The 12401-nt window shown below is 38.8% G+C and overlaps 1 protein-coding gene across 1 annotated transcript in view; it reads right to left on the reverse strand.

Moving 5' to 3' along the window:
- PTPN9 (protein tyrosine phosphatase, non-receptor type 9) overlaps positions 1-12401 on the reverse strand; it is a 60819-nt gene that overhangs the window by 25467 nt on the left and 22951 nt on the right. Inside the window, exons 2-5 of the mRNA XM_004687584.1 lie at positions 9939-10082; positions 8266-8355; positions 7242-7366; positions 1426-1531 (exon numbers count right to left, since the gene is read on the reverse strand). Of these exons, the coding sequence (XP_004687641.1) occupies positions 1426-1531; positions 7242-7366; positions 8266-8355; positions 9939-10082 (465 nt within the window). The remainder of the gene's footprint in view (positions 1-1425; positions 1532-7241; positions 7367-8265; positions 8356-9938; positions 10083-12401) is intronic.

Below are 12401 nucleotides of genomic sequence, written 5' to 3' on the forward strand. Positions count from 1 at the left end.
CGCCATGTGGTCACCTCCAAGGCAGGCGGGAATTGAACTCATGCGGAAGCGGCTCTAGATTCTCAGTGCTATGCTTTAACCCGCTGCGCCACCAGGGAAGGCCACCCACTTAACTTTTAAGGGAAAAAATTGAGTGGCCTGACATCACTAAGTATCAGTATGTGGGTCAACATAAAGTTTACAGTTAGCAGTTCCGAACAACCACATTGGAAAACAATTTGACACTATCTTACAAAATTGAATCTTCTCAGACCTAATAACTCTATTTATAAGCCTATAATTCTACTCCTATATTCTACATGTATTCTCTCAAGCATGTATTCTCAATGCATTAGAAAAGGAAGAAATGAGCCAAAGATAAATATTATTCTTTACATATAGACATATATTAAAAACAAATATACATGCAGTACATAAAAATATGTGCAGCGAAGTTAAAAAAAATGTGCAGCATATTAAAATTTAATTTAAAGAAAAAAGGGGGAGAATGTCCAAAAACCTTTTTAGTGGGGGACAAAGTTTAAAATATTAAAAAAAATACTTCTGGACCTACGAAGTTTAAAATATTAAAAAAGAAAGAAAGAAAGAAACACTTCTGGACCTAAGAGTACAGGATAAGAGACTAGGGCCAATATCTGTGTATAACTATATTTGTATCTATATATATATATTTAGTATATACATACATTTGTGTATTAAGTCACAATACTAAATGCATTTCTAACTAGATCAAGATTAAAAAGTGTGAAAGTAACAAGGCCAGATGACACCTCATAGGCCTTCTTAATTTCTATTTTATAAAAATCTAGGACTCGGGTCCTCCCTAGTGGCACAGCAGGTTAAAGCGCAGAACTGGAAAGCTACCCAGTTTTTTATTTATGCATAAATAAATAAATCTTAAAAAAAGATCTAGGGCCCTCCTTGGTGGCACAACGGGTTAGGATGCAACACTGCAAGCTAGCTGCAGCCACTGCGTGCGAGTTCGATACCCACCCTGGAGGTGACCACATGGCGTGGCAGACTTCTGATCTGCCCACTGCTCCCCTCAGCAGTGTACTTGTTCATCTGCCTGTTCTACTCCCCGCTCTTTCTCTGGTGAAGCCTCTCACCACCCCTATGCCTCTTGCCTGTACCTCAGTTCTCTATGCATAAATCAATAAATCTCTAAAAAAAATATCTAGGAAAGGAATTCCCCACCTTCATGACTCAAGATGTTTCTGTGCATTTTTAATTTTAACTCCTCCCACTTTACTTAAACCATTTTTTGTTCTGAGGAAGCAGCCACTAGTCATTATTTACAGGTATCCTTTAAGTGCAACATAATACCTAAAGGCTACAATCTCCCGAAAAATAGAAAATAATAGGAACAGAAAGCAATATTCTAGCCATTGAAGGAGAGTTGAGAAGGCCTTCTCATAGCCTTACCTTCAGCAGGTTCAGGACTTTCTTGCCAAGATCCAGCTCAAAGTTGGCATAATTAGAACCGCACATGTCATAGATAAATACCAATCCATTCCTCTGAGTTTCAAAACTGTAAAGCAACCATTGAACAAAGACATTTAAAAGTAATAAGGTGGAAGAGGTATGTTGAAAATCTGGGGCAAAACAAAGACACAGAGTATGGGATACATCTAAGACCAAAATAACTGCCACCCTTAACACTGGTCTAATAAGGAGACCTCTTACAAAAAGGGTTTATCTTGGGTATCTGCTATGCTTGTTGTGATACGAGGTCTTCATCCAAGTTCTTAACAAGAACTCCTAGAACCCTTACAATTCCCTAAGAGAGCATAAAGATATCTTTTGTTATGTGGGTGTAGTTACTTTTGGAATCCCCCTAGGTCTCCTAAGGATGAGGATTAAAGGGCTGAACTTTCAGTCTCATTCCTACTCTCACCTCCAGGCAGGAGAAAGAAGCTGAAGATAAGTTCAATCAACAATAGTCTATGTTCTAATCAACCATTATTTATGAAATAAAGCATCCATTAAAAACCCAGAAAGGGCCCTCCCTGGTGGCGCAGCGGGTTAAAGCACAGCACTAAGAAGCATAAGCCACTTCCGCATGAGTTCGATCCCCGCCTGCCCAGGAGGAGTTCCACATGGTGCGGCAGACCTCTCCTGACCCGCCCGCCGCTCCCCTCAGCAGTGTACTTCGTAGATCTGCCTGTTCTGCTCCCCACTCTGTCTCTAGTGAATCCTCTCACCCTCCGCATCTCTGGCTTGTAACCCAGTTCTGTATGAATAAATAAATCTTCAAAAAAAAAACAGAAAGATGGGGTTTGAAGAGCATCTATGGTGTTGGCTCTGTGGGGGTGCTGAGAGAGTCATCTGCACCTCTTTCTCTATTCTTGCTTGCCCTATTGCATCTCTTCCTTCTGTAGGGCTGACCTCTTAACTTATGAGACCTGAAGCAAATGAATGATAGTGTCAGAATTGAGCTGAACCGTAGAACACTGAGCTTATGCCAGAAAATTGCTTGATGCCAGAAAATTGCTTGGTGATATGTGGGGGAAATTTCACATGTTGAACTTGGAATTTTACTTATTGGTATATCTTTATGAAGTACCAAACTCCTAGGTTGAGAATGTTCTACAGCATCTAGTTTATCCAGAATTGAACTTTGAATTTTATTAGTATTTCATGTTCAATTCAAAAAGATTCCTTTTCCAGCTGAAAAGACACTTCTCCAGAGGAAATGCAGATGGCCAACAAGCATATGAAAAAATGTTCAACATCACTTGTAATAAGGGAGATGCAAATTAAAACCACGAGATACCACCTCACCCCAGTGAGAATGGCACATCTTACAACTAGCAACAACAAATGTTGGCGAGAATGTGGAGAAAAAGGAACTCTCCTGCACTGCTGGTAGGAATGCAAACTAATACAACCACTATGGAAAGCTGTCTGGAGGTTTCTCAAACTGCTAAAAATGGAGCTTCCATATGACCCAGCAATCCCACTTCTAGGTATCTACCCAAAAAACACAAAAACACTGATTCAAAAAGACACCTGCACCCCACTGCTGCTTTATTTACAATTGGAAAGACATGGAATCAACCCAAATGCCCAAAAGTAGATGACTGGATTAAAAAGATGCGGTACATATACACAATGGAATATTACTCAGCAATCAAAAAAGATAAACTCATGCCTTTTACAGCAACAATGATGGAGCTGGAAGAGATCACATGCTTAAGAGAAATAAGCCAGAAAGAAAAAGGAAAATACTGGATGGTTTCACTCATAGCATAAAAGACCAAGGTGAAAAAAATAATATAATAATAATGAACAACTATATACCAGAGACATTTTACGGGGGTGGAGCAGGGAATGATATCAAAAATGGGGGCAGGGCTTTCCCTGGTGGAGCAACGGGTTAAAGCACCACATCATGAAGCTCTCCGAAGCCACTTCCACATGAGTTCGATCCCCAGCCCTAGAGGTAACCCACATGGCGTGGCAGATCTCTCCTGACCTGCCTGCTGCTCCCCTCAGCAGTGTACTTTGTCAATCTGCCTGTTCTGTTCTCTACTCTGTCTCTGGTGAATCCTCTCACCCACCACACCTCTGGCCTGTATCCCAGTTCTGTGAGCATAAATAAATAAATCTTTAAAAACAAAAAATGGGGGGCGGGATTGCATGGGATTGTGGTGATAGCACACAGGTGAATTGGTGATGGGAAGTACGTGGGGATAACACTGAGATGGAAAAAGACACAAAATGATGTAAAAATAAACTACTAAAAAAAAGATTCCTCTTCCATGAAGAATCTGATAACTAACCAAAAGCACTACTGTCCTTTACCTCTTTGAAGCCCTTTAAATCTTCCTAAGGACTTTTCTTGTGGCTATTCACTTACTTGTATAGCCATCTGATTCTCCTCGAGGGCGAAAACATGTTCTGTTCACCTCATTACCCCCCAAAAGCCTCTAACAGTCTTTGCAAGCAGGTACATACAATTTTCATAATTGTATGTACTGTATGTAAAAAAATTCATCTTTTTACAATCGAGAAATTGGGGGGGAGGGCACAAAACAATTCCTAAAATCGGAAGTCACAATGCTCTTTTGTATCCTAGTTTTTCTGTATAATCTATTAGAAATTAATTTTCTTTATATTTTCAACAAAATGCAAGGCAAGCAGAAGAATCCATTCCTGAGTAGCATATCAAAACCTCAAATCTCTAATTCTGAGGTAGATCCACGCTTTTCCAGCATTTTAGTTTCAAATGGCTCTTGCACATTACAATTAGTGTTAAAACTTGACCCTGTTTTTCAGGACCCACAGAGACTATGATTCATCAAGATCAAAAATGCTGTTAAACAAGTGGCACAATTACTGAGTAGATGCACCATGTCTAGAGAATTCCCATTTCTTCACAAGCTTAAATTCAAAGAATTACAGATTTTCCCCTCCACAGCTCCAGCCTGTGGCAGAGGACTGGAAAAAAAAAAAAGTAGCAGTGCCAAGGGAAAGAGATTTAATAAGAAATGCTGGTACATAATGATGCAGGATCTATATTCCCAGACAGGAAACTGTTCATCCTGTGAAGGTATATGAAATAAATACCAATGTAATAGAATTTTCAATGTTCTGGGTATAGACTACGAGACTTACATAGTTAATTTCCTACTAAGAATAACTGTTTCCCTACTGAACTTAACTCCTAAATTAGAGGCTACCAGAGATACCAAGAAATTTAAAACAGTCTCTGACATTTATTTCAAAATAATTGAATGTAGGGGATGCATGAGGAACTATGGATGAACAGGACTATTACAGATAACTGAAGATGATGGATGGTGGTTATGTGGAATTTTATGATCTCATTTCCTATTCACCTACAGATATGGAAATTTTCCAGTATATAAGAAAGCTCTTTGCCTTCGTGTCGCTTACAATCCTGTAGATGGGAAATAAAAAACAGCAACAGCATGATAAATGTCATCACAGCCATGTATAACTGAACACAAATTAATTGGTAATCATAACAAATGCTATTAGAGTAAAATGAATTTTATCTGTGACAAGTTAGAATGCTGAGGGAGTCGGTCACAGAAGTTAGGACTTAAAGAAAGTGCAAGATTTAGTAAAGTTCAAGGCAAAATGGCAAAAACAAGAATTTCTACCAACACAGAATATTTTTCTCGGAGGGAAGGATTCACTATATTTATCTTATATGTGCCTTCTGAATAATGAGGGTTTTTTTTTTTTTTTGAGGTAGTTATTTATTTTAATGGTACATTAAATTTAGTAGTATGTTTTCTGACAGGAGTAAAAAAATAAAACAAACCATGAGTAATAATTAAATTCTTTGACAAAATAAAACAATTAATCTGGAATATATTTCTTTAGGCTAATTTTATGAAGAATACATCCTGTAAATCTTTACATTACAGTATAATGACTCTAGGCCCAAAATAAAGGAAATTTCTCAAACAGAAGTTTGGGCATAGAAACAGTTTCAGTTGAAAAATAATTGCTCTAAGCAAGATCAAGGAGCTAACCCTTGAATGTGACTTTATCATATTTTTTTGTATTAGAAGTGATTGTTACTCATTTTTTTTCTATTTATTAATATTAGTTTGTTTTTACATCATTTTGTGTCTTTTTCCATCTTAGTTGTAATCCCTGCGGGCTTCCCATCATTTGGTGATTCCCACCAAATCACCCATGTGCCATCATCATAGTCCCATGTACTCCCCACCCCCATTCCCCACTTCACCCCCATAAAATGTCTCTGGTAAATAGTTGTTCATTATTATTATTTCACCCCCCTCCCCTGGCCCTTTATGCTCCTGCTATGAGTGAAACCATTCGGTATTTTTCTTTTTCTTTCTGGCTTATTTCACTAAGCATGATCCCTTCCAGCTCCATCCATGTTGCTGCAAAAAGCATGAGTTTATCTTTTTTGATTGCTGAGTAATTGAATAATAAGTGTTTTTAAGAAAGGGACATCATAAAAACAAATTTTAATTCTGTTGAACTGTGTGGCCTTCCTGCTTCCTACTAGAAATGCAAGTTTTGGCAGTGCTATGCACTGACTCTCCCCCCCACCAAGGAGGAGAGTAAATACTGGATTTTCTGGAAAGTCATTTACTTATTCCCCTGAGCAAATGCAGTTTTTTAAAGGAACCTATATTTTGAAAAGTATGCCTGCACACCAAACTGGGAAGAAGAACTGGGCAATTCCGTATTTCTGCTTGCCACTGAAACTACACATCTTCTCTCTCCTTAGTAACTTCTCCTTTCCAGAATAAGGCTGTGTATAAACTGGCTGTACTCTACTAAGCATCAACAACAAAAACTAAATATTGTGAAAGTAACATTAACGAGGCAGTTAGGAAGTGAAGGAGACAGAGAGTCCTGTTCAGACAATTCCTTGATTGTTCCCATTTTGCAAGTCTGCAATGTGGCTAAAGCTGTACATACCTGTCTCCCACTACATCAGCCTTCTACTTCTAGTCCAGGCCAGCCAATGACACTGACAGCAATAATAAACTGTCAATGGCAATTACCAGAGGAAAAAGGAAGTATGGCAAAAAGAAAACACAGTAGGGAACAAACAGCTCTGGCCAAGAGTGAAGAAACTGAAATCTTACACATAGTTGGACCAATAAGTGATAAATGCAAAAAAGTTATTCAACTTCTTGGAACTACAGATCTTTGTTTGTAGAATAGTAATTAATGCCATTTTCCTTGCAGAGGGAGGGAGAGATGACCTGAGTTTTAAATAAAAAGTTCTTTCTATTATGCACCTATTTGTAAAAATGATTTCGCTTGATTTTATACCTCTGGATTATTTTCTCCTGAATGTAGAGTCTCAAAATCCTGAATTAAATGACTTTATTCCTGTTTTACAGGCTAAGAAACTGAGGCCCCAAAAGTCTTGAAAATCAACATCTTGGTGTGAATGACCCAAAAGAACCAGCAGAGGTTTCCTTTCACTCTCTTTTAATAAGTAATTATCAGTACACTGCAGATTACTATTAGCTTTCTAAATTTCTGTTATTTTGAAAGAAAGTCAACCAGGTAAAGGTACAGAAAACCCACCATCTGATAATACCTGGAAAATGCCAGGCTCTTCAGGACATAGAATATTTTCTATTTAAAGCACTGTGTACTTCCCAGGGCACATCCTAAAAGCCTGGCAAAGGCACTGCTGAATTTAATCAAATTGAGAACTGTCATGGCCCAATCTGGTCCTAGACTACCTAAAAGATAGTCTCTATGCTCACCTATCCACAGCTCGGTCTAGCAAGTAAAACAGAGCCTGAAGGACCACATGCTGGACTGACTTATGGGGATGATGCAATCTGGCAGTGAATAGGGCGATGGAGGCTCCAGTTGGGTCACGAACATTCTAGAGAAAATAAAACAAGAACTATTTAGAAATCCAATAGACAATCATAACAATCATTAAGCTTCTTAAATCCTGACGAAAACATTTGATTGAAGAGAAAAACTGGTGACAACATTTCTCTAATTTACATCAATGACTCTAGCCAAGAATACTTCTTTCAGCTCAAGCCTGATTCTTTCAATACTCTCTGGTACTGCAGTAGGAAAAAAATGTATACAATAATTTTCAACTGCTGAGATTAGGGATGGTTCTCCACCTTGTTAATATCACAGGAAAACCACTGACTACATAACCACGACTTTCATGTATTACTTTAAAAGCATCACTGTACACGTAGCTGAAAGGTTGCAGTCTCTAATCAGAGAGAGCTTACATGTACCGTATATCCAGCCCAAAGAACATGACTTAGTGGACCAAAGACTTAGCCTTAGTGGACCAAAAAAGATACTGTCTAAATCTATAGATTTAGAGTAATTGATTCTCTAAGATTTCAACTACTGTGAGAATAACTTCTGACAAACTGTATGTACCCCATGCTGATACTCTATCGATTCAAGATAAGGTATCTAGCAACAAAATCCAAAAATGACAAAAAGGAAGAAGGGTCCATAAAGACTAGATGGGGCCCTTGCTGGTGGGGAGACGGGTTAAAGCCCAACACTATGAAGCTATCCACAGCCACTGCAGCAGGAGTTTGATCCCTGGCCAAGGAGGTGACCCACATGGCATGGCAGACCTCTCCTGTCCTGCAAGCTGCTCCCCTCAGCAGTATAGTTCAGTAGATCTGCCTGTTTTGCTCCACACTATGTCTCTGGTGAATCAGCTCACTCCCGCACCTCTGGCCTGTACCCCAGTTCTTATATGTGTAAATAAATAAATCTTTAAAAAAAAAGACTCACTAAGACAGTGAATTTTCCACTAAGGATCTCAGAACGGAGAGGTTCCTCATGAGGTTTCAGCTTCACAATGCCTTCCTTTCTTCGTGTTTCCTAAAATAAAGCATAACAAGATAAATTAATACGAAAATACTATATACCCTGAACAGCTTTAAGTAAACATCAGATTTGAGTTAAGGGACTTTAGAAATCAACTAAGTAAATCATAAATTCCTAATCAATGCCACCTACCAACCCCACAGGTTGATTCCTTGGAATCAGTGACACTCCAACCCTAAAGACTAAGAATTACGAGTGCAGAGTAGAGTTCTTAAAGAAGCAGCGCCACTGACACTGCACCAGGTATTAAAACATGGCCCCATAACCATCTGGAAGTACACGTCTTCAGACATCCCCCAGGCTTGGGCCTTTCCCATGCTAAACAGAAGCCATTCTTCCCAGTGTGATAACATCTCCAACAACAGCTAACATGACCTCATTTTTCTCATCTCCAAAACCAGATTTTCTCCCTCACAGTCCACAGCAATCTCCTTTCCTCCCAATCTACCCACTGGGAGATCCTAAGACAGTGATGAGGTCATTCCTGACAGAATCCAGAGGTCATTTTTCAATTCTCCTTTTACAAGAAATTATTGCTCACATACCCTTTGTCCAAGACTTTACTTCTATCTTTGAGAATTTTCTCTCAGCTTTCCTATTTTTTTCAACCACTCCTAAGTTTCATTAGTGGCCCTTTGTTTACTCAATTCTCACACAATTCATCAACTTAATTCACTTATTCATTATCATTATACTTGTAGAGCAACTATTATGAACTAAGTACTAGGAACACCCTGGCGAATGAAACTAACTAGGTCTTTATTCTTTCCAAGCTACTCCTAGAATTGAATTCAAATATCTTCAGAGGGAAGACAGCAAGTGCAAGAGTATTAGTGCTGGGCTCTTTGGAAAGCAATGCTCTACCTAAAGCTTCCAAATTCAACTTTTAAAATAATAAAAAATAATTTGAGGCGAAGTTGTACCCTGCACATCTTCATATTCCTCACAGTGTCCTACGATTTCACCCATGCCCCAACCTCAATACTGAAGCTACCTAGGTCATCCCAACTTCTAGTCTAGATTTCTTTACTGAACCCTAGCTGCATATTCCAGCTGCTTAGAGGCCATGTCTATTGGCACATCCCATGGCTCGTCCAACTGCTGAATGAGTGAATAGATATCAAACAAAATGATCCACAAGATAGGTGTCAATGAGTTTGGTCTTAAATTAATACTAATGCTTCTTATCCTCCTCCTTTCTGTTGTTTTAATTTTGGGAGATTTGTTTTATCTCTTCATAAGAATTTTCTAGCTCCAAGGCTCTTGGGGATATTGATCACCATTTGGGTTTTTTTTTGTTTTTGTTTTGTTTTTGTTTTTGCTTTTGCTTTTTACTGTTTATAACAAATATTCCACATCCACGACTCTGCCCATCAGAAGTTCTTAGAACATGATGCCATCCACCTTGGCCAGTCAGAGAACAGAGTCACTAGATGCACCCATCCTGTGAAGCCACTTTCATTTTTTGTAGAATAAGGGAAAACACTCAGAGAACCACTGAGTGTGCAGAGTACGGCAGAGAACAGCAACACAGAAAGCCCTGATACCACAGGCCTGGCCCACCCGAAGCCACGCACTCTGTAGGAGTGGAACAACTCTACTGCTCGGAGCACATCAAACTTCCGGGCCATGAGGAACTTGACAGCAACATCCCAAGACAGAGGGGAAACGTTGTACTGATCTGTCCACTTGTTGATCTCCTCGAGAAATTGCTTGGTGGCCTATTTGACAAAGAAGGTAAAGAATAATTAGTAACTAAAAAACAAATTTATGCAAACAAAAACCAAACAAGCAAGAAAAAAAATATTCTTTTCCCCAAACAAGTCTGAACCTATGGTTTACTAAATGGAACAAGGAAAGATAGAAGTTAGAAACAGATCTGAAACTAGAAATAGTTAAAGTTTGTACAACTAAATGAGGTCAAAGCTAAGTTCAGAGAGCAGCGATTAGAACAGGGATGCATGAAGAAATAATGAGGGGAAGACCAAAGCTCCCAAATGAGATGCAAATTACAAGTCCAAAGCAAAAGAACAGTTTTGTGTTTTTGTGTTGCTGCTTTTTACAAGGAAAAAAGTTAGCTAGGCCCTCTGATGTGTTGTTGCATAATACACAATATAGCACAGCAGTCTCAGCTGCTGCTCTTCTTCCGCAAGCCAACTAAACACAGCAAAACAATCAGAAATTGGTTTTGGTTTTAGAATTAGCATTATTTTTGGTGAAGAATTTAGCAACTTTTTCAAAAGGTCAAAAGTTCTTTGTGCTGCCACAGGACCTCTCTGCACTTTGCGTGGCTGTCCAGAAACAGGACACCCTGCTCAGCATCATTAACAGACCCACTGGCTGGCTAGCAGTTTGTGGGGGGTGGCAGGGGAGCCTTTTGCTGGAGTGGTGAGAGATGGGGGAGAGAGAGGGAGGGGGAACTTTCATTTGTCTGGTCTCCAATGAGAAGTCTGTTCTTAGAATTGTTCCAATCTCTTGATGTGCTTTTTAACCTCTCTCATCCTATTTCTCCATGTTACAACCAATTTCTCCTCTAACCAAACCACTCTTCTGCTTCTTCATTTTAGCATAAGATTTACATCAGGATATTTTTGCATACATATCCTAAATTACTAAATACTTTCTATATAACTATTTGATCTCTTTCATTCAAAAATTTTTTCTTGTGTTAGTCCAAAATGTAATCAACTTGATGAGAATTCTGAATTTAATGGATTAAAAACAAAACAATCTACAGTTAAGATATTATCAATATCTGTGCTACAAAGTATAAAGAATAAAAAAATGTGGTTTTGCATTAATTCAAAGGGATACCTGCACCCCTATGTTTACTGCAGCACTATTTACAATAGGTGAAACCTGGAAACAACCCAAATGCCCAAAACTAGATGACTAGATCAAGAAGATGTAGTATATATACACAGTGGAATACTACTCAGCAACCAAAAAAGGTAAACTCATGCTATTTGCAGCAACATTAATGGAACTAGAAAGGATCATGCTCAGTGAAATAAGTCAGAAGGAAAAATACTGAAGGGTTTCATTTATAGGAGGAATGTAAGAGAATCAAGTAAGACACAGGAGGGGGAAAGTGTATTGTGACTACAATACAAAACAAAAACAGACAATTATAAACCAGAGCTATCCTAGGGGGAGGGGGACACAGGGAGATCAAAAGAAGGAGGGAGGAATGTGGGGCACTATGGTGATGACAGGTGGGCGAAGTGGAGGAGGGAAGTAAACACTGTTTTAAAATGAATAATGTAAAGATATATAAATTAAGAAAAAAACGTGGTTTTGTTTCAAATTGGTACAATTTGAAATAATTTGGTACAAGACCAAATTATACGACCATAGGTAAGATAACTCTTTGCTTTTTTTTTCCACTGAAAAATAAGGGGAGGAAGGGTAACAGCAATGACCCACTTAAAAGTCTTGGCAACAAGTCCTAACTGGAAAATAGAATCCAAATCACTACATACATATTTAAACAACAAACTAGAGAGCCTCACAACAGAGAACCTGACTCATTTCCTGAATTCTAAGAAAGAAGAAAGGTACTTCATAAACCAGAGTAAAACCTGAGAGACTTGAGGCTGCCCCTGAGCTTTCGAACCTCCCAAAATAGAACCTACACACTGGAAAAGGAGAGAACAGGCAAAGTACATAAGTAACGGGGTTAAGAAATAAAGGTCATGAAGAGAAGGTTTCAGACAATCATGTTGGCCCAGAAATAGCTGAAGCCAGACCTGGGAAATAAATCCCCAAAAAAAAAGACAGTAGGACAAACTTAGAATGCGCTAACAGAAAACAGTTTGAGTTGTCTCTGCAGGGTGAGTGGCCAGCATCAGAATGAAGAAAAGATGGAAGAGAAAAGAAATAAATACAGAAAGACCCCAGAAACAAAACTACAGGCAGTTTGGAAGGTCCCACGGAGATTTTGTAAAGGGTGATTTTTTTTTTTTAAAGATTTATTTATTTGTGCATACAGTACTGGGATACAGGCCAGAGGCTCAGGGGTGGCGAGAGGCTTCACCAGA

This window comes from Condylura cristata, unplaced genomic scaffold (assembly GCF_000260355.1).
Source record: "Condylura cristata isolate star-nosed mole 26May11 unplaced genomic scaffold, ConCri1.0 scaffold00023, whole genome shotgun sequence".
Classification (NCBI taxonomy): domain Eukaryota; kingdom Metazoa; phylum Chordata; class Mammalia; order Eulipotyphla; family Talpidae; genus Condylura; species Condylura cristata.